Source organism: Microcaecilia unicolor, chromosome 6 (assembly GCF_901765095.1).
Source record: "Microcaecilia unicolor chromosome 6, aMicUni1.1, whole genome shotgun sequence".
Taxonomy (NCBI): domain Eukaryota; kingdom Metazoa; phylum Chordata; class Amphibia; order Gymnophiona; family Siphonopidae; genus Microcaecilia; species Microcaecilia unicolor.
In genome coordinates, this window is record NC_044036.1 from 196,130,906 (window position 1) to 196,152,586 (window position 21,681).

The 21,681-nt window shown below is 44.0% G+C and overlaps 1 protein-coding gene across 1 annotated transcript in view; it reads right to left on the reverse strand.

Annotated features, from left to right (window-relative positions):
• The window catches only part of DOCK3 (dedicator of cytokinesis 3), an 873,576-nt gene that overhangs the window by 701,927 nt on the left and 149,968 nt on the right, over positions 1 to 21,681 (reverse strand). The window contains exon 11 of the mRNA XM_030206787.1: positions 6,467 to 6,527. Coding sequence (XP_030062647.1) covers positions 6,467 to 6,527 — 61 coding nt within the window. The remainder of the gene's footprint in view (positions 1 to 6,466; positions 6,528 to 21,681) is intronic.

Genomic DNA, 21,681 nt, shown 5'->3' on the forward strand with positions numbered 1-21,681 from the left:
TGCCAGCTGCTGACAGATGAAGGTAAAGTGCGGCCCTTCCAGGAGTTGCAAAGAGAATTTAATCTGCCCGGGACGGGCCAACTTGCACACTTGCAGATCCAGCATTATATGGTAAAATTAGGATGGACTAACCTGAGTGAGGACGTGCAAGATATGTTGAACACAGCACTGACACTGGGGGCTCAGAACACAGTACCTCTGAGGTTTCACCACAGATACCTTCAAGACTCCACAGAGGACATCGACTATCGAGGCAGAGCGAAAAAATGGGCAACAGACTTGGCAGCGGAAGTATCGGACGAGATATTGCAGACCTTTTTGTCCTTTGCTTTACGCACCTCGGTATACACCCGATATTGGGAATTACAATATAAGTTTGCGCTGCGGCTCTACATTTCACCAGCCAGAGCATCCAAGGCGGGGTTTGGGGGCCCTGGAGCCTGCCCTCGCTGTGACCAGACCTCAGCGGGACTTGGGCACATGTTCTGGTCTTGCCCTCGGGTTGTGAGATTTTGGTCTCAAATCTTAGCTGAAACCAAACGGTATTGGGGCTGCAGCACTATACAGAGACAACCACTGCTACGTTTTAGAAGATACAAGTGTGCAGGGTCTGCCCCTCCAGGTCTAAACTCCTTTCTTCATAGAACGGTGTTGCTTGGAAAAAAGACCATCCTGCTGAACTGGAGAGAGAGCGGGGGCCCCTCTTTGGGGGCCTGGCAGACACACAATCGAGCTTTTGAAATTGGAACAATGTGGAATTACAGATCTTTCCTCTGTGGAGGGCAGAAAGCTGGAAAAAACCTGGGCGAATTTTTGGGATACCTTACAACCAGCAGCAAGAAGCATAATTCTAAATTGAGAGACAGTTTAGGAAGACGAGAAGACTTGAATACCTGTGCTTTGCATAGTAGGTTTATAGGGGTGGGAGAGGGGTGCAGAAAGGGTTTGAGAGAGGGGGGAAGAGGGGGTTATGGGAAGGGGGGGATAGAATATGTTGGAAGCACATCCTTCGTTAGAAGAGTTATTAATATGTTACTTCCTTAAAAGAACTGAGCAAAATTGTACACTGTTCATTTACCTGTTATCAATAAAAATGATTGAAACAAAAAAAAAAATCCAGATATCGTCTGCATACCAACAACACTCGCATCAAATGCTAACTTTTATTAAAAATCCATAGTAACATAGTAGATGACGGCAGAAAAAGACCTGCATGGTCCATCCAGTCTGCCCAAGATAAACTCATGTGTATACCTTACCTTGATTTGTACCTGTCTTTCACAGGGCACAGACCGTATAAGTCTGCCCAGCAGTTTTTCCCGCCTCCCAACCTCCTGTCCCGCCTCCCATCACCGGCTCTGGCACAGACCATATAAGTCTGCCCTCCCCTATTCTCGCCTCCGAAACACCAACCCCTCTTCCCCCCACCTGCTCCGCTACCCAATTTTAGCTAAGCTTCTGAGGATCCATTCCTTCTGCACAGGATTCCTTTATGCATATCCCACGCATGTTTGAATTCCGTTACCGTTTTCATCTCCACCACCTCCTGCGGGAGGGCATTCCAAGCATCCACCACCCTCTCCGTGAAAAAATACTTTCTGACATCTTTCCTGAGTCTGCCCCCCTTCAATCTCATTTCATGTCCTCTCATTCTACCACCTTCCCATCTCCGGAAAAGATTCGTTTGCGGATTAATACCTTTCAAATATTTGAACGTCTGTATCATATCACCCCTGTTCCTCCTTTCCTCCAGGGTATACATGTTCAGGTCAGCAAGTCTCTCTTCATACGTCTTGGAACGCAAATCCCATACCATTCTCGTAGCTTTTCTTTGCACCGCTTCCATTTTTTTTACATCCTTCGCAAGGTACGGCCTCCAAAACTGAACACAATACTCCAGGTGGGGCCTCACCAATATCTTATACAGGGGCATTAAAACCTCCTTTCTTCTGCTGGTCACACCTCTCCCTATGCAGCCTAGCAATCTTCTAGCTACGGCCACCGCCTTGTCGCACTGTTTCGTCGCCTTCAGGTCCTCAGATACTATCACCCCAAGATCCCTCTCCCCGTCCGTGCCAATCAGACTCTCCCCGCCTAACACATACATCTCCCTTGGATTTCTACTCCCTAAGTGCATCACTTTGCATTTCTTTGCATTGAATTTTAATTGCCAGATATCGTCTGCATACCATACACTCGTATCAAAAGCTAATTTTATTTAAAATTCAGATTTTCTCCGAGGACAAGCAGGCTGCTTGTTCTCACATGAGTCGACGTCTGCATCGGCCCAGGAAATGGCAAATTTTTCCCAGCAAAAATAAAGTTTGCCAGAGTTTTCTGGCGCACGAGCAGATCTCGCCCATCGCGCAAGTGTGTCCCCTCAGCTCTTTTTTGTCCACAACGAGGTGACAGGAGTTTGCTGCTCTCTTCGTTTTTGGTCCAGGAACGAGAGTCTAACGACTATTTTTTCTTTTTCAACTGTTTGTCATTTTCTTCAAAAAAAAAATACTACCTGTAGTTTCTTTTAGTATTTTTTTCCCAATTTTTAAGTTTACTTTCTTTTCGATGCAGCCAGCCTTTAGGCCGCGCAGTCAGGTTTCTCCCTTTTTGAGCATTCCATTTTTTGGCACAATCGCGTTGTTTGATTTCGCCGAAGCTGTTTTTCCTTCCATGTCATCGAAGACACCCAGCGGCTTCAAACGTTGTACTCGGTGCAACCGGACCATCTCAGGTACCGATACCCATGCCTGGTGTATCCAGTGCCTTGGGCCCGACCACAGCCCAGCCGCTTGTAGTCTGTGTCTTCGTATGAAGAAACGGACTCAAGCATCTCGAGAAGCCCAACAAGAAAAGCTTTCGGGGGCTCAGTATGGTTCTTCAACGTCGACACCGAGGTCGGTGTCGTCGGTGTCGACATCGAAAGGAGCATCGACGTCAGGAAGAGAGGTAATGGCTGCTGAGAGACCAACTCGCGCTAGGAGCAGTGAGGCATCGAGTGGGTCTCCACCTGCCTTGAGGCCTCCTGTTATGCAGGCCCCCCGGGACTGACCTTCGTCAGACCTAGCCCCAAGGAGACATTAGGATTCCACATCCTCCTCGTCGGTACCAAGGAGTCTCGATGATGGGCATCGAGCGAAGGTGCAGAAGCACCGTCATCGTTCTCCTTCAACACATGGTACCGGGAGCTCCAGGGCGTCGAGAGAGTTGACACTCAGGAAGCGTCAGCGCCGAGAGGATCGCTCCCTCTCGATACAGGAGGTGCTGATGCGTTGGTCTGCTAGCAGCCAGGTACCTGCTCCCGAGCCTCCATGGATTCTGACACCGCCTGTTCCATCGACCCCCCCAGAATTCTCCGATGGCGGCTCTCGACGAGCGCATCTGGGCCTTGATTCCAGAACTTCTGGAGGGACTGCTATACCAGTCAGCTTCGGTGTCAGGGGTGCTTGCGCCTTCTGTACCGTCTGCTGCAGCGGTGTCTGGCCCTTCTCCAGCAGTGAGGTCCCTGACTGCGGTGCTGCCTGTGGCGTCGGCTGCCACCCAGGTCGACTCCCCTTCGACATCGGTGGAGGGAGCTTCGCCGCAGTCAGACTGGGCGTTGGCCTCTTGATATTGCCATCGAGGACATCGTTCCTCGTCGTCGAGGCAGGTTCAGTGTCGGAGTACCTTAACGGAGGTTTTATCCGATACTGAGCAGGAGCGTTCGTGAGAGTCAGAGGAAGATCCCAGGTACTTTTCTTCTGATGAGTCCTATGGAATTCCCTCTGAACCTTCCCCTCCACCAGAGAGGAGACTATCTCCACCAGAGTCTCTTTTCTTTTCCTCTTTTGCTTTCTTAGCCGCACACTGAGTAGAGGGTTTCAATGTATCAGCGACTGACTCCTAACGTGGAACCTTGCATTACATAACTAATTCAGGTTCCTCTTTCCCACATGCATCACTTTGTAGTTGCTCACATTAAACGTAATCTGCCATTTAGATGCCCCGTCTCCCAGTCTTGTAAGGTAATTTTTCACAATCCTCTTGCGATTTAACTACTTTGAATAACTTTGTGTCATCAGCAAATTTAATTACCTCACTAGTTATTCCCATCTCTAGATCATAGATAAATATGTTAAAAAGCAGCGGTCCCAGCACAGACCCCTGGGGAACCCCACTATCTACCCTTCTCCATTAAGAATATTGACCATTTAACCCTACTCTCTGTTTTCCATCTTTTAACCCAGTTTTTAATCCAAATAGGACTTCCTCCTATCCCATGACTTTCCAATTTCCTCTGGAGTCCTTCATGAGCCTTCATCTGTAACAACATTAAACAGTTGCATATCTTTAACAATAAAATACATGAGGGATTGACTTGCAGAAAAACGATGAAACCCAGCCTTGAGAAGATGCTGCTGATGTTTTAGACTTTGTGGCTACAGAGGTGTCAGACAATGGATTTCTTAGAAGTGTCTTCAGCTTGCTGATCAACAAATTGTCTTTCAACATGCTGCCAAAGATTATGGGTGCCGCCGCTATGTCTAACTTTAAGTTTGCATAGCGTACACTTCACAATTTCTCTGCTCAATTCAGTTTCATCATCCAAATGTTCAAATACAGACCATGTAAGCAAATACTGGCCTACTGGTCACGCTGACTGTTATTTCTTCTCTTTCGCTGTCAAATCTATTGGCTGCTAAACTGGGGCAGCAGTTTATTTTGGATAATTCCTGAAAACAAAAACAAATCAAGTATCTAAAAAAGGAACCTGAGAGTGAGGCCATTTATTTTAACTGTCATCCTAATCATAGTGCATTATGGGACCTGCACCACTGATATCAATGAGTAGAATCAGGAACTACAAATTCCATACTGCTTTGGGATTTAGGTTTAAAACCAGGACTGGCCCAGAAGTCTCTGCTCTGAAACTGTGTAGCAGTTTTTTGCCTATGTTCTCATATTTAATGTAATGATGGAACGCTATAAGATGTCGTATGAGGCACTTTCCTGAGTGTGCTATCAAAGGGATACTATTTAATACAAATACAAGTCATTTCCTTGTTTTAAGAACAATACACTAAGGATAAGGATGCAAATCCTTCTATTTGCACAGTATTTTAATTTTAATTTTATTTTATATCATAAATAGATCTTGTAAACTGTAGATGTGCTTGTTCTGATGTTAATATGCATTGATTAGCAATATGCTATGAACATGCAAAAAATATATATTTTATTTTAGAAAGCATGTTTCATTGTACAGCACTGTTTCACAAGGGGTCAGGTGGCAAATCAAGGACTGGTGTCACCTCAATACCAGCAGCAAAAATTCCCTCCAGTGCCAAGTACTGTGTGGTGTAACTAAAAAATACCAGAAACTGCTACACATTAGATTCAGGGACTGACAATATTGGAGATCTTAGTACAATACAGAGAGCGTAAGAGACTGAGATTACCGGAGTGAATAAGCTGAAAATGCCACAAACTACAGCACAATGCAGAGAGCACTGAAGCTGAAAATATGGAAGAGACTCCAGCACAATGCAGGGTGCAGAAAACTGAAAATATCAAGAGACTACATAGTGCAGGGGACTGAAATTCCAGAAACTCCATTCAACGCAGAGAGCATAGAGACTTATGATGCGGGGCAGTGGGATTCAAGAATGCTGCGCAGTGCCCGCCAGGCTGGCTAACCATGTCCTTCCAGTCCAAAGGCATGGGGGAGAGGGGCACCGTGGGGGAAAGCAGGAAGGTGGTAGCGGGCTACTGCATCCTTCCAGTCTAAAAGTGTGGGGGACAGGGGTACCACAGAGGAAGGCAGGAAGGTGGTGATCGGGGAAGGCAGAGGATAAGCACATGCGATGGACTGACAGGTGTTTCGATCTGAAAAAAATGCAGTAAAGATGGCAAGTGAAAAAAAAAAAAATCAATCCACCAAAAACAAATCAGTGAATCGGACAGCACTAGTGGACAGCAGTGATACTTAGCTGCTATCTGAATAAAGTTATCCGTTTAGATCAGGGGTTCTGAACCCAGTCCTTGGGTGTCAGGTTTTTAGGAAACCCAAAATGAATATGCATTAGATAGATCTGGATTCAATAGAGATAGTGCATGCAAAAATATCTTGTGCATATTCATCGTGAGTATCCTAAAACCCTGACTAGTTGGGTGTGTACTGAGGACTGGGTTCAGAACCCCTGGTTTACATGGACTGGATTAATAGTCATTCAAAAGAATAACAACCATTTAAGTTCAGGACCACTGATTCAACCACCTAAAGATATCCAGAAATCTTATTTGGATAGCTTTAAGAATAAGCTGCCCCATTGAATATTGACATTATACTGTCTCTCATTTTTATAATACTGATACAGCATATTGACTGGAATATTACATTTTTAACAAGATAAACTAGCCTTATACAGTAAGATCTTTCTGTGGATGATGCATGGCTTGATTTAAAATTTGGATCTTTTGTAAGTCCTACCTATGCGGATCACATGGGCTATGATGTACAAGTCTCTCTTCATGTCCTTGCTGCTCAGATCCTAATGTATGGAGAAAAGGAGGAGAAAAAAAACAGTAGATGAACCTGTATAGAGAATGTCAGCTTGAGATGACTTCTTGTAGCAATAAAATATAAAATTGTTTTAAAGCTAATTTTAAATCTTTTGTCAATATGTAATATTATACTGCTTATTCTGGCTTTCTCAGTATAAAAGGCCTTATGAATCACAAGGAAGTAGTTACTCTTGATGTGATAAGGATCAAACTGCTTGGTGGCACAGTTTTGGTGCCAAGCATCACTAAACGGATGATCTTATGGACAAGTGAGCTAACCCTCAATTTTGTCAATTTGCGGCTTTTTGGATCTAGTGCACCAAAACATCAATAGAACATACCGACAAGTGGACTAAGCGAAAAGCCAATGAATTTTACAAATTTTTGTATGTGACTGAACAGGTTGCCCACGTTGGCCATATGGATAACTGGGTCAACCACCTCAGGTGTAAAAAATGAGACCATCCAAACATATACACATACAGGAGACAATTCTTTAACTTGGTACCTTATTATAGACATCCCACGCCATATGCTGAGCACTGATTCTATAATAGCATATGAGTGTGTTCAAGTTGTTATAAAAATTTTAGCACAACTCAGCACTGGTGTGCCTTATCTTAGGGGCAGAAAGCAAGCGGAAGCCAAACACAAGAGTCCCACGTAGTAAATGCAAAACACCAAAAAAAGTGGAAAACGGAAGAAGGCTCAGCAAAACAAGGGCACTTCAAAAATGCTATGTTAAACTTTAATACATATATTGTACAAAAATTACATGAAAATAAACTTGTACTGCCATTATATAAAAGACTTAACACGGCACCGTGTTTCAGCACAGAAGAGCTCCAAAAAAAAAAGGGGGGGGGGGGGGGGATATCAGATGGTCTTTAAAACATATCATAAAAACATAAGAGTAGCAATACTGGGTCAGACCAATGGTTCATCTAGCCCAGTATCCTGTTTTCCAAACAGCTGCTTCCCATGTCTGTCTCAACAGTAGACTATGGGCTTTTCCTCCAGGAATTTGTCCAAACCTTTTTTAAACCCATATCTGTATATCCTTTTCCTCTAAGGGTCATTTGTGGACTCATTTCAACAATGATCTGATATTCTCCTTTTTGCGGGGGGGGGGGGGGGGAGCTATTCAACTTTATTATTGGACAATATCTACGAAAGACTCCTGAGGCAAGCAAAGGCAAAGCACGGTGCCATGTCGAGCCTTTTATGTAACTGCAATACAAGTTCCTTTTCATGTAATGCCCTTGTTTGTTGAACCTTCTTACATTTTCCACTTTTTTGGTGTTTTGTTTTTTTATCTTTAGGGCAAACACTTATGCCACATCAATGGCTGGAGTAAATGGAAGAATGTAAGTGCAGCAAGTGATGCGTGTAACTTGGCACCACGCCTATGGCCTGCCCAGGTTCCTTCCACATATCCACCCACCTTTAAGTTACGAACTATAGCACTTAGGCACTTAAAGGCACCACTGATGCATGAAGCTTACAAGATGCCTAACTCCAGACGCAAAAAGCACAGAACTGCCCCCATAAAGTACCAAAATATACCATGGAAAAAGTTTGCATAAAACCCTATAAGATTATATTTTTAAAAATTTCATTAAAAAAAATTTTCTTGGGGGGGGGGGGGGGGTACTGGGTAGTTTTCTCCTGCTCCTTTGGACTTGCAAATCAAGAGAAACTGATCTACCAGGTTATGGCATAATGAGCCTTCATTTGTAACCCATCCCTCCAATCAAGCCCAGAACTCGCAGCAAAAGTCCTTAGCAACAGATTCAGCTCCTTCCAAAACTCAGTAAATGTGCACCCCAAATCATACTGTGAAGCATTGCTGTTATTCCCTTCTCTTATAAGGCATGAACTCCAAATAACTTTGCATATTTGTTGTGAAATTAAGGCTTCCAGTTCTTTGTGATTCCACAAACTTCAGAAATGCTGCAGAACTGCTCCTGCCCCCGTTGTATCATCATTAGTTCACATAGGGTAGAGGGCTCAAACTTGGAGTAAAGAGGGGTTTCTCACACAGCATAATGAATGGAAGAGAGAGCTAGAGCTAAAAGAGGGATAAGTGAGACCTTGGGGGGGGGGGGGGTGTGGAAGTGAAAAAGATTAGTGGAAGGTGAAGAGGGGAGAGCCTTGAGGGCAAGTGGAGGGTAGAGAAGTCAGAAAATACTCAAGAAAAAGGGGAGAGAGACTGGAAGGGAAGGAATGAAATGTCAAGAGACTGGAGAGATAGAGAAAAAGTGAGAGGGGAGTAAAGAAAAGCATGAGAAGAAGGTAAGGAAAGTATGGGTAAAAAATGTTATATAGAGAAAATGGCTAAGTATGGATAAAGAGAACATAAGATGACGGCATAATAAAAAGGAACAAAAAAATAAAAGGAAATCTCTTCATAAAGGCAGTTAATAAATCCCAATAAATAAAATAAACAAACAAAGGGGCTCAAATGCAACTCGTTAGGAAAAATTATTTACAATCACTTGAGGTCATCTTTTGTGAGAGCAGAACAGCCTGCAAGGTGGTGAGGCAAATGTGGGGGCTGGTGATTGGGGTTGGGGGCAGTTTGCAGGATGGTGTGTCAGTGGTAGGGCTAGAGTTTGGGGGTAAGTACAGTTTTCAGGATGGTGGACCAGTGGCAAAGTTCGATTTGGGGGTGAGAGGAGCAGTTTTTTTCAGGATGAGAGGCAAATTACATTCATGTGGGAGGGTTAGGGTAGTTTTGGAGATTGTGAGAAGTTTGAGTTGTAGTTCTTGGGGTTGGGCAGTTGTGAGGGGTAATATGTGGGGGTGAGGCAGTTTTGGGGGGTAATGAGAGAAAGTAGTTTTGGGGATATGGGACAGAAGCCATAGTTTTTTAGGTTGAGTTGCTGTTTGTGGGGTGTTGGGCACCTGTGAGGTATTATGACCACAATGCTTCCTGGAATTAATTTTGTATTCCTTTTCTGACTTAACTAGAATAACCACGATGAAGCTTACAAGATGTCAACTCAACCCTTTACCTTCAAAGCAGACATCAGCATTCTACACATGGTCTCTTGCCTCTTATACTGCACATAGTCACTCATTCTCACTAAAGGCTTTGTGACCCTCTTCTGGAATAAAGCGGTGGGTAGGCCCCTTTTAAAGGTAATCAATAGAAACAAAACAAAATAAAACATGGAAAAGAAAATAAGGTACCACCTTTTTTATTGGACATAACCTAATACATTTCTTGATTACCTTTCGAAGGTTGCCCTTCTTCGTCAGATCGGAAATAAGCAAATGTTGGTAGATGACAGTATATATAAGTGAAACATCAAAGCATTCCAGTGACAGTCTTAACAGGATGGGGGTGGATAGGTGAGAGACAGGAAGAGACGGGTGGATGAGGGACAGGGAGATATGCATGGAGACAAGAGGGTGACAAAGCAGTACAATTTTATGGTTTATAATGGGCAGAAAACCCAGATCTTTGTTAAGTCCTTTCTTAAGAAACCTTCCATTGACCCTTTCTTAGCTGAGATCTACTGACCAGTCTCAAATTTACCTATGTTGTCAAAGATAACTGAGCAAATTGTCTTAGACCAATTATCTGCTCATATTGATCAACTTCTTGCACTTGATCTGCGTCAAACAGACTTCAGGTCTCACCACAGCATAGAATCTACAATCACTAGTCTTCTCAGCAAACTGCATGCTTTCCCAGACACTGGTGATATTGTTCTTCTAGTTTCTTTAGATGTATCAGCCACCTTTCATCTTGCTGATCACTTTTTGCTTCTGCCCACTCATAGGGCCCTTGGTGTTTCTGGCACTGTCTTTTCTTGGTTTGTACTACTATTTTTAACTGACAGTACTTGGTTTAGAATTAGAATTTTTATTTATAAACCACCTTTATCCAATGCAGGAGTACAAAAGAACATACATAAAATAAAATCAGAAAGAGAAGACAAGATGGCGACGTGAAGCAAAAGTGGTCAAGCAGCCCCGCTCCGAACCTTCACTCTTTGATTCGTAAGGAAATTTTCCTACTTACCAATGCCTAAAAGGAGGGGTAAGCAGCGCGTTGACCCCGCCACGCCTACGATTCCCGTGGTTGGACCTATGGACCGCTTTACTGCGCCCGGACTTCTTTGGGGGCTGGATTCCTCATTGCTGGAGGGAGCGGTGGGAGGTGACCTGCTCCTCCGGCTTGAGGTTGAGACTTCTCTCAGCCCTGAAGATCGGATGCCTCCACTCATGCCGGTGGCGGAACAGCGACGTAGTCAGGAAACCCCTAGCTTTGATACGCAAGGAGTGTTTCCTGAAGCAGAGTCGGGTCACTGTGTTAATCCGCCTGATACAACAGCTCAGATGAGTGAGGCACAGGAGAAACCCGGCGTTTCTGCCGACCCTGATGCTGCTATGGAGAAACAGTCTTTGGAGGAAATACAGACTTCTTTGAGTAAGCCTTTTTTGCCTATTAAACCTTCCACCATTACCTTGGATACTATATGGGAAGCTCAAGTTTGGAAACTTCATTTTCCTAAAAATTATTCTCTGTAATGCATTATACTCAAGTTCCATCAGAGAAAATATCCCTGCTAGAAACAAAAACTAACTATGGAAAAACAGACTGACTCTGTTATTAACATTCAGTCACTCCAACAAACCCAAGTAAATTTGATTAAAGAAAATTTGATATTGAAATATAACATGGAGAATATGGATAATCAACAGAAATCTAAAACATTAAAATTGATAAATTTTCCTAAAGTACCAGCTGTTGCTCCTCTTATAACTTTCAAAAAGTATCTATCAGAGATATTGAAAATTAACAGGCCTATCCTCCAGTCTCTAAAATATATTATTTGTCATTATACAAAAGGAAGAATACTAATCAACTAATTTCTGAAGAAGCCGAAGTTACATTTCACACTTTAAATTTAACACAAATTCTTGAAGACGATAATGTTATTAAAACAGCTACCTTGTGACTTTTGTATTACAGCCGGATAGAGACTGGATATTGAAACAATTTTTCCGTTACAGAGAAGAGCTCTTTCTGAATTGTAAAATTAGAGATTTTCCAGATATTGCTAGAGCAACCCAAAAAAGGCGTCAACCTTTCCTCAAACTCCGCCCTCGGGTGGTGCAATTAGGTGGTTTATTTTGGTTGAATTTTCCTTGTGTGTATTCAAACTTAGTGAAATATGTTTTCTATGATCCTACGCATTTAATATCTTTCTTGGACTCAAATACTGTTGTAACTCCAGTTTTGCAGCCTATAGTAATATCTTCTCCTACTCCATAATATAATAATTTGGTCTGTGTTTCGCTTCTAATTTTCATTTAAAAATTTTTTAACAATATTTCATGGAATTGTACCTTGTCTTTTCTTCTTAATAGTGGACTAGAGAATAGATAATAGTATAAATAGTTCGTTGTAAAAAAAAGTAATTATTAAGTAATATGATGTTCAATATTTCCTATCTTTTCTGAATCGAGTTTATTCTTGTTTAAAATTGTGAAATTGATAAAAATAAAATTAAAAAATAAAATAAAATCAGAACATACAGCAGTATAACGTTCCAACAGGAATACAAAACAAGCAGCAACCAATTGGGCACAAAGAATGTCAGACAAAACAAATCTTTCCAGCTCACGATTCTCTGACCACAAACAGTGTTGACAGGAAAAATCTTTTGTGCATAACCACTAAAAGGATTCATGCACCACATCAGGGATAATTATTTATAATCACTCAAGGAGGTCTTCTGTGAAAGCAGAACAGTTTGCAAGGTGTCCCATATATGTTTTTGATGCCAATTCTCTAATTCCACAGGGTTCAATTCTGTTCCCAGTTCTTTTTAATATCTTTCTTAGCCCTCTAACTACTCTGATATAGGACTTTAACATAGTAACATAGTAAATGACAGCAGATAAAGACCTGTACTGTGCTTCCAGTCTGCCCAACAAGATAAACTCATTTTACATGGTATGTGATACTTTATATGTATACCCGAGTTTGATTTGTTCTTGACATTCTCAGGGCACAGACTGTAGAAGTATGCCCAGCACTGTTCTTGTACTAAGTTCTGAAGCTAACATCGAAGTCCCTTAAAATTACACTCCAGCCCATCCCTATCTATTCAGTCACAATCACGGCGTAGACCGTAGAAGTCTGCCCAACACTGGTTTTGTTTCCCAATTACCGGCGTCGCCACCTAATCTCCGCTAAGATTCCATATAAATTTTTTCATTTATGCTGATGATACTTTGCTCATTTTCCCCAGCTTCTCCGGTTTGCCCTGATATCGATCTACTACAGACCAATCTCTTTGCTCTATTAAAATGGTTGAACGTTAGTTTTGAATCCATCTAAAACAGTTACGTAGTGGATCAATGGACCTCTTTCTCAGCCAATTTTTATTCCTATGCTTTTCAATTTACCTATCCCGACAGTCGACTTGTTCTGTTACCTTACTACTACTACTACTATTTAGCATTTCTATAGCGCTACAAGGCGTACGCAGCGCTGCACAAACATAGAAGAAAGACATTCCCTGCTCAAAGAGCTTACAATCTAATAGACAAAAAATAAAGTAAGCAAATCAAATCAATTAATGTGTACAGGAAGGAGGAGAGGAGGGTAGGTGGAGGCGAGTGGTTACAAGTGGTTACGAGTCAAAAGCAATGTTAAAGAGGTGGGCTTTCAGTCTAGATTTAAAGGTGGCCAAGGATGGGGCAAGATGTATGGGCTCAGGAAGTTTATTCCAGGCGTAGGGTGCAGCGAGACAGAAGGCGCGAAGTCTGGAGTTGGCAGTAGTGGAGAAGGGAACAGATAAGAAGGATTTATCCATGGAGCGGAGTGCACGGGAAGGGGTGTAGGGAAGGACGAGTGTGGAGAGATACTGGGGAGCAGCAGAGTGAGTACATTTATAGGTTAGTAGAAGAAGTTTGAACAGTATGCGAAAACAGATAGGGAGCCAGTGAAGCGACTTGAGGAGAGGGGTAGTATGAGTAAAGCGACCCTGGCGGAAGACAAGACGAGCAGCAGAGTTTTGAACCGATTGGAGAGGGGAGAGGTGACTAAGTGGGAGGCCAGCAAGAAGCAGATTGCAGTAGTCTAAACGAGAGGTGACAAGAGTGTGGATGAGGGTTTTGGTAGAGTGCTCGGAAAGAAAGGGGCGGATTTTACGGATGTTGTAAAGAAAGAAAAGACAGGTCTTGGCGATCTGCTGGACATGAGCAGAGAAGGAGAGAAGAGAGTCAAAGATGACCCCAAGGTTTCGAGCTGAGGAGACAGGGAGAATGAGAGAGCCATCAACAGAAATAGAAAACGGGGGGAGCGGGGAGGTGGGTTTGGGGGGGAAAAATGAGAAGCTCGGTTTTGGTCATGTTTAATTTCAGGTGGCGTTGAGACATCCAGACAGCAATGTCAGACAAGCACGCTGAAACTTTGGTTTAGATGCAAGGTGAGATATCAGGGGTAGAAAGGTAGATTTGGGAGTCATCAGCATAGAGATGGTAGGAAAAGCCATGGGATGAGATTAATGAACCAAGGGAAGAAGTGTAGATAGAAAAGAGGAGGGGACCAAGAACAGAACCCTGAGGTACGCCGACAGGCAGAGGGATAGAAGTAGAAGAGGATCCACCAGAGTGAACACTAAAGGTGCGGAGGGAGAGGTAGGAAGAGAACCAGGAAAGGACAGAGCCCTGGAATCCAAGTGAGGACAGGGTATCGAGACATATGCTGTGATCGACAGTGGCGGAAAGATCAGGAAGAATGAGGATGGAATAATGACCTCTGGATTTAGCCAGTAATAGGTCATTGGAGACTTTAGTAAGCGCAGTTTCGGTTGAGTGGAGAGGGCGAAAACCAGATTGTAGTGGGTCAAGAATAGCATGTGAGGAGAGAAAATCAAGGCAGCGGTGGTGAACAGCACGCTCAAGTAATTTGGAGAGAAAAGGGAGGAGGGAGATGGGTCGGTAATTAGAGGGACAAGTAGGGTCGAGTGAAGGCTTCTTAAGGAGAGGTGTGACCACAGCATGTTTAAAGGCAGTAGGGACAGTTGCAGTGGAAAGTGAGAGGTTGAGAATGTGACAGATAAAAGGAATAAGAGCAGGTAAGATGGCATTAAGAAGGTGGGTGGGAATGGGATCAGAGGAACAGGTGGTACATTTTGAGGAAGAAAGGAGAAGTGTAGTTTCCTCTATAGTAACTTCAAGAAAGGAGGAAAAGGAATGAGGGGAAGGAGAGAGAGGGGAATGGACTAGTGGAGGGAGAGGTGGCGAGGTAGACCTTGGAATGTCTACAGATTCTAAACTCTCCTTTGAAAGACAGATTTCCAAAGTCCTAAAATTGGGGCTCCTTTCCTTTCATAGACTTTATACTTGATTTTTCTCTTCTCCATTCACTAGTTCATGCTTTTGTAATTGCAAGACTGGGCTGCTGTAACGCTACCATCGCTGACCTCTCTTCACAGCAATTACGTTGTTTGCAAATTCTTCAGAATGCAGCAGCTCGATTTCTAAGGATAAGAGATTCGACTCAGTTTCTCCTATATTTGTCGAGTTGCATTTGGCTTCCTTTTAAGCTTTCATGTTTGGTTCAAGATCCTTTGTTTGGCATATAAGGCACTACACCTGAGTCTGCCTTCATGTATTTCCTGTGTTATAGTACCTTATTATACACCGAATCGTCTTTTCTGCTTTGTGGATGCCCATCGAATGGTCCTTTCCTCTCTCCTAGACAGGTCCACTAGAAGTCCGCCAGGCATTTGGCCTTTTATTTTCTTGCCCTAAAATTGTGGAATGACCTGCCTCACTCCATCTGATCAGAACTGTTATTCCCAAAGTTTAAAGCCTTTTTTTAATGTGTTATTTGGAGCTTCGGGTAATGGACCAGCCTGATACACGGTGACTATGTTATTCAGTTTTATTAGGATGTATATGTCCTTATTACTTGGATTGTGTGAGTCATTCCTATTTTAATGGAGTTCTTTTCTGTTTACTATGTTTTATTTCATCTGTTGTGAACCACTGTGACCTGTTGCTCAGAAAAAGCAGTATATTAAGTATTGAATTAATAAGAGCTGTCCTACTGGGTCAGACCAAAGGTCCAGCTAACCCATTAACCTGTTTCTAACAGTGGCTAATCCAGATCACAAGTACCTGGCAGAATCCAAAAAATAACAAGATTCCATGTTACTTATGCCTGGGCATAAGCAATAGCTTTCCCAGGTCTACCTTAACAGTTTACAGACTTTTCCTCCAGGTATTTGTCCAAACCTTTTTTAAAACCCAAAACCTAGTTAAATGTAACGGAGAGGCAGTTTGTCACGTAGTACAAAAGTTGGTGGCTGTTTTGGAGAATGAGGGTTGTTTGCAGTGTGGTAGGGCAGATGCAGGTTTTGTTTTGGAAGCCTAGTTGAATGGAGGGGTGTAGGTTTTGGTGTTGGTTGGTTGTGGAGGGTACTTTGCAGGGTGCTTAAAGATTTGAGGAGACAGTTTGTGTGTTGGTGGGACAGTTGCCGAATGGGTAGTTTATGTGGGTGGGGGCTAACTGTGGGGTGGCAGGCGAGATGAGTAGATTTGGGTGGTGAAAACAGTGTGTAGGAGATGGGGCAGTTTTGTGGACTGGTGCACAATTGTGGGGGATAATTTTGGAGTACAATATGTGAGGTGCTGGGGGCAGTAGCTAGTGGTTAGCTTTTGCAGTTGGGAGAATTGAATTGGGTAGTTTTGGGGGGTGCAGAAGTCTGGCAGGGGTGAGGCAGGAACAAGGCAGGAAGATTGGGGGGTAGTTTGCAAGTTGAAATATAAAAACTTACTAATATGGTAGATAAAATTATTTGTTTAGTTTTAGGACAGACTTCTGGCATAAAACTGCTCAGCTAAAGGAAAATTAGGTTCTTACATTGGTAATTTTCTTTCCTTTAGTCATAGCAGATGAATCCATTACGAGTGGGTTGTGTCCATCAACCAGCAGGGGGAGATAGAGAGCACTGAAAAACCATAGTGCCTCATGGCCAGCTAGCGCCATCTGCCTCTTCAGTATTTGAAGCTTCCAAAGCAGTGTTAAACCGCAAAGCATAATAACATGAACTTTCCTCACAGCAGATGAACGCCCCAAAACTGGAGCTATAATGCAAAGAAGGGAATGAACTCATGCTCCTGGAGGGAATGAACTCATCCTCCTGTAACTGAACAGAAATCCTGAAGACTGTTTTCCAACTTCTCCCAATAAGGGAACATATCTACAGGAAAAACTTAACATAAAAGTAACATGAATCACATAATGAACCACTGAGGGAGGGCTCATGGATTCATCTGCTATGACTAAAGGAAAGAAAATTACCAAGGTAAGAACCTAATTTTCCCTTCCTTGTCATCAAGCAGATGAATCCATTACGAGTGGGATGTATCAAAGCAATCCCTAGATAGGGTGGGAACAAGGCACACCACGTGCCAGCACTTGTGTTCCAAAATGCGCGTCTCTCCTGGCAGCCACATCCAGCCTGTAATGTCTGGCAAAAGAGAGCTTAGAAGCCCAAGTAGCTGCACTACATATCTCTTGAAGAGAGAGTGCTCCAGTTTCAGCCCAAGAAGAGGAAATCGCTCTTGTGGAATGTGCCTTAAAGGCTTCAGGCGGAGGCCGGCCAGACAGCAGATATGATGAAAAGATAGCTTCTTTGAGCCAAAGGGCTATAGTGGCCTTAGAGACTGGAGACCCTCTGCACGGACCTGACAAAAGAACAAAATGATGGTCAGAGGTCCTGAAGGCATTTGACATGCGCAGATATTGCAACAGAGCCCTTCGCACAACCAGAAGGTGCAACTGCCCATAGGCTTCTGGAAACTCCTCTTTAGAAAAGGAGGACAGGTAAATAGGCTGGTTTAGGTGAAACGCTGAAACCACCTTAGGCATGAAGGAAGGCACCGTACGTACCATTACTCCGGACTCTGAGAATTGCAGAAATCGGTCTCGACAGGACAGGGCCTGGAGCTCAGATACCCGTCTCGCCGATGTCATGGCCACCAAAAAGACCGTCTTTAAGGTCACATCCTGGGGGTCACGTGATGCTCTAGAAAGAGGAAGACGTGGTCCCGCGTCCTCCTAGGCCCCGACTCCTAATACCGCTTTAAAACGTTGGAAATCTACCTAAAACGCATCTTCAAATAAGAGGGAAATCTTATGGAAAGATTTCTGAGTACACCAAAAGCACCGATGGCGAGTAGAACCGGGAAAAAAGAAAAAGAAAAATCAAAGGCGTCAAGCAGCGCGGAAGATGGCCAGGCGGCGCATGGAGGCGGCTCCTTCACGGAGGAGCAAATACGACAATTGACAGAAGTGGTGAGCACAACATTGGATCAAAAATTAGATAAGCTTTGCTCAAAAATATCAAACCTGGAAGCGCAAGCAGTGGAAACGGCGCAGAGGCTGGGAGAACTCGAGCATCGAGTGTCGGAAGTGGAAGACACGGCAGGCCCAGTAACACAGAAGCTGCAAAAGATGGCGACGGAGATTGAGCATTTACAAGCGAAAGTAGATGATCTTGAAAATCGGTCGCGACGTGGCAACCTTCGGATTGTAGGGCTTCCCGAGACAGTGACCGACAAGGTATTGCCTACAGTTTTAGAGAAGTGGTTGGCAGAAGAATTTGCCTTGTCGGATCACGCAGGGAAACTGTGTCTGGAGCGGGCCCATCGAATCGGCAGAAAGCAAGATGGGAAAATGACCCCGCGAACAGTGATAATAAAAATACACAACTATGTACATAAAGACGAAATATTAAGAGGAGCGCGTCTCAAAAGGAATGAACTGAGATATGATGGGCACCAGATACGTATCTATCAGGACTATTCAATGGCCTTACAGGAGAAGCGCCGACGCTACACACCACTTTGTCAGCAGTTACACGAAGCACAAGTACCTTTTATGCTGATATACCCAGCCATTTTAAAAGTGAAGACAGAAGGAAGATGGAAATCGTATGACAATTTTAAAGAGGCACAAAAACATGTTCAAGAACTAATGCATATGGATAAGACTGGTTCGCCAGAAGAGGAAGTTTGAAAATGTCAAGGAAGATCAGGTCTGCTGAGGTACACACACGCTATGGGTATGATAAGAATACATAAGGAATATAGACAATGAATTCCAATAACACGCAGTGTAATTAACACACAAGGGAGTTGGGGACGGAGGAGGCGGGAAACCCCACTAGCCCATAAGATATCATGGGTAAGGGACATGGGGAAATAAAAGGAATGGGGGGGAAAGGGTTAGGAGGCAGGGGGGGAGGGGGGAAGGGGGAGAGAGGGACACATAGAGGAAATAAGAAATATAGAGAGTGGTTGGCAATTGGGATACAGAAACATGTGATAAAGGTTCAGATGATGAAACAACAGGGGAAGGGGAATTGGCGGATGGCAGACATAACACGGATCCCTGGGGGGAGGCTGGGTCTCCTAGGGATAGGAAAGGCGGAAAGACAGGTACCTTTATATAAGGAGAAAGTAGGTAATGAGTAAACGTCTGAGTGGTGTTACACGGGTGATTTCGTGGAATGTGTGCGGGATAACATCCCCAGTAAAACGAGCAAAAATCCTTAGTGCACTTAAACGGCATCGGGGGGACATAGCTTGTATTCAGGAGACCCGACTGTCCATGGGTGAGCTTCAGAAATTAAAACGACAGTGGGTAGGAGAGGTTTTCGGCTCCCCAGCAGTGGGTAGACGTGGCGGAGTAGCAATATTAATCCATAAAAATGCCATGGTGCAGGCCAAGCTACAATTTGTAGATAATGAGGGAAGATACGTAGGGGTCCGGCTTAATCTTCAAGGGCAATCATATTTACTGGTAGCAGTATACGCCCCTCAAACTGGCGGGAGAAAATTCTTTGCAGAGCTTTTTGCGCAGTGCCAGAAACAGGGGGCAGATCCCATAATAATGGCTGGGGACATGAATCAGGTGTTAGATCCCATACTAGATAGATCGAGGAATCAGCGGGATGGGGGGACTTCTGGACCTGGGGTGCTTGATGCATTGTGTGACGGGCTGGGTTTGGTGGACCCTTGGAGATTGCTGCATGAAGAAGAGCGGGATTACACGCACACTTCGAGGGCCCACGGAACCCAGTCTAGGATTGATTACATATTGGTGACATCTGGGGTGTTCAATCGAATTATAGGAGCAGAGGTGGGCCCAGAGGAGCTCTCGGATCATGCTATAATCTGGGTAGATATTGAGCCCCGGCCGTATTATCGTGGTTTGGGAGGTTGGAGATTCCCATCGTATTTACACTCCTCCACAGAGTTTACAGAATCCTTGGCCAAAAGCTGGGAAGAATTCCTAAAAAATAATGAACAACATCTTAGTGCCCCAACACTGTTTTGGTCCACTGCCAAGACAGTGATGCGTGGAGAGATAATTGCATATGTCTCCAGGAGAAACCGAATGATTGCACAAAGGATAGTAGAACTGGAAGGAAAGGTCAAAATAGCTAGGAAGAAACATGCAGAGACACACACCAGGGCTAATTTAGACTCCTTGATTGCAGCGAGGGTAGAGTTAAATAGTTTACTACAGGAAAGATACCATAAGGCAATGACCACACACAGATACAACCTCCGCCGCTATGGAGACAGACCGGGTGGTATGATGGCGCGCCTGATAAAGGGTGTCCGCAGGCCGCAGATTATCACACAAATACGGACTCCCTCAGGTACACTCATATCGAACCCAGAAGGGATAGCAGACACTTTTCACAAACACTTTGCCCGTCTGTATGCGGCGGAAGAAATGGGAGCAGAGGCACAGGATAAAATAGGGGAAAAAATAAGAAAGTATCTACAGTGGTCCAATATGCCCCAACTGACAGGAGAACAACGGAATACTTTAGAGTCTCCTGTGGGAGCCAAAGAGGTACTGAAAGCTATACAGGCATTAAAGCTGCATTCAGCTCCGGGTCCCGACGGCTTCTCGGGTGAATTTTATAAATCCCTGAAACGGCAAATCGTGGGCTCCCTGATGAGTTTCTATGAAACAGTGATGAAAGAGGGGAAATTACCTAGATACGCTAATGAAGCGCTGATTAGTCTAATACCGAAGCCTGGACGAAGCTTAGATGATCCAGCAGCGTACAGACCCATATCCTTAATAAATGTCGACATAAAAATTTTGACCCGAGTTATGGCTGAGCGCTTGGCCCAGGTAATACCTTCCTTGATTAAAGGGGAACAGGTTGGCTTTGTCCGGGGCCGTCACTCGGTTATTAATGTGAGGAAACTTATAGCAGCAGTAGTGGAGGCTCCGGAAAAGACACCCAAAGGTATAGTGATCAGTTTGGATGCAGAGCGTGCCTTTGACAGGGTAACATGGCCCTTCCTACAAGGAACATTGCGTTGGATCGGAGTGCAGGGTTGGTTTGCGAGAGTACTGGGGGCGCTTTATACAGATCCGAGAGCTCGACTGATAGTTAATGGGGTAAGAACGGATGAATTTCTGATAAGAAGAGGGACACGACAGGGATGCCCACTATCCCCATTGCTTTTTCTGTTGGCATTAGAACCCCTTTTATGTAATATAAGGCAAAACCCTGGGATTAAAGGTGTGAAGGTAGGAGAAGAAGTACTTAAGCTATTAGCATATGCAGATGATCTAATGCTGATGGTAGACAAACCATGGGACTCTATACAGAACTTGTTGAAGAAGGTACAGTGTTACGGAGATTTGTCAGGATTTCGCTTGAACCTGTCAAAATCAATGGCAATGGGGATGACAGAGGAAGCGCAACACAGCTGGGTAGGGCCATTCCCTTTCCAGTGGGCAGAGGGGAGACTGAAATATTTAGGGGTAGACATTCCGGTTAAATTATCCACATTGTATAAGATAAATGTGAGACCTCTGCTAGCGGAGACTGGACGCCTGCTGGGCATGTGGAGCGCTTGTCCGCTTTCCCTGTCAGGCCGCATAGCTCTCTTTAACATGTTTATAGCCCCGAAATGGTTATATAAGTTCCAGGTATTGCCACTGCACCTGAGGGGACGGGAAGAGAGGGAGCTGAAGGTCATGTTGAGGAAGTTTTTGTGGAACAATAAAAGACCCAGGTTGCCATTAGAAGTACTATATAAACCTAAAACGCATGGGGGAATGGG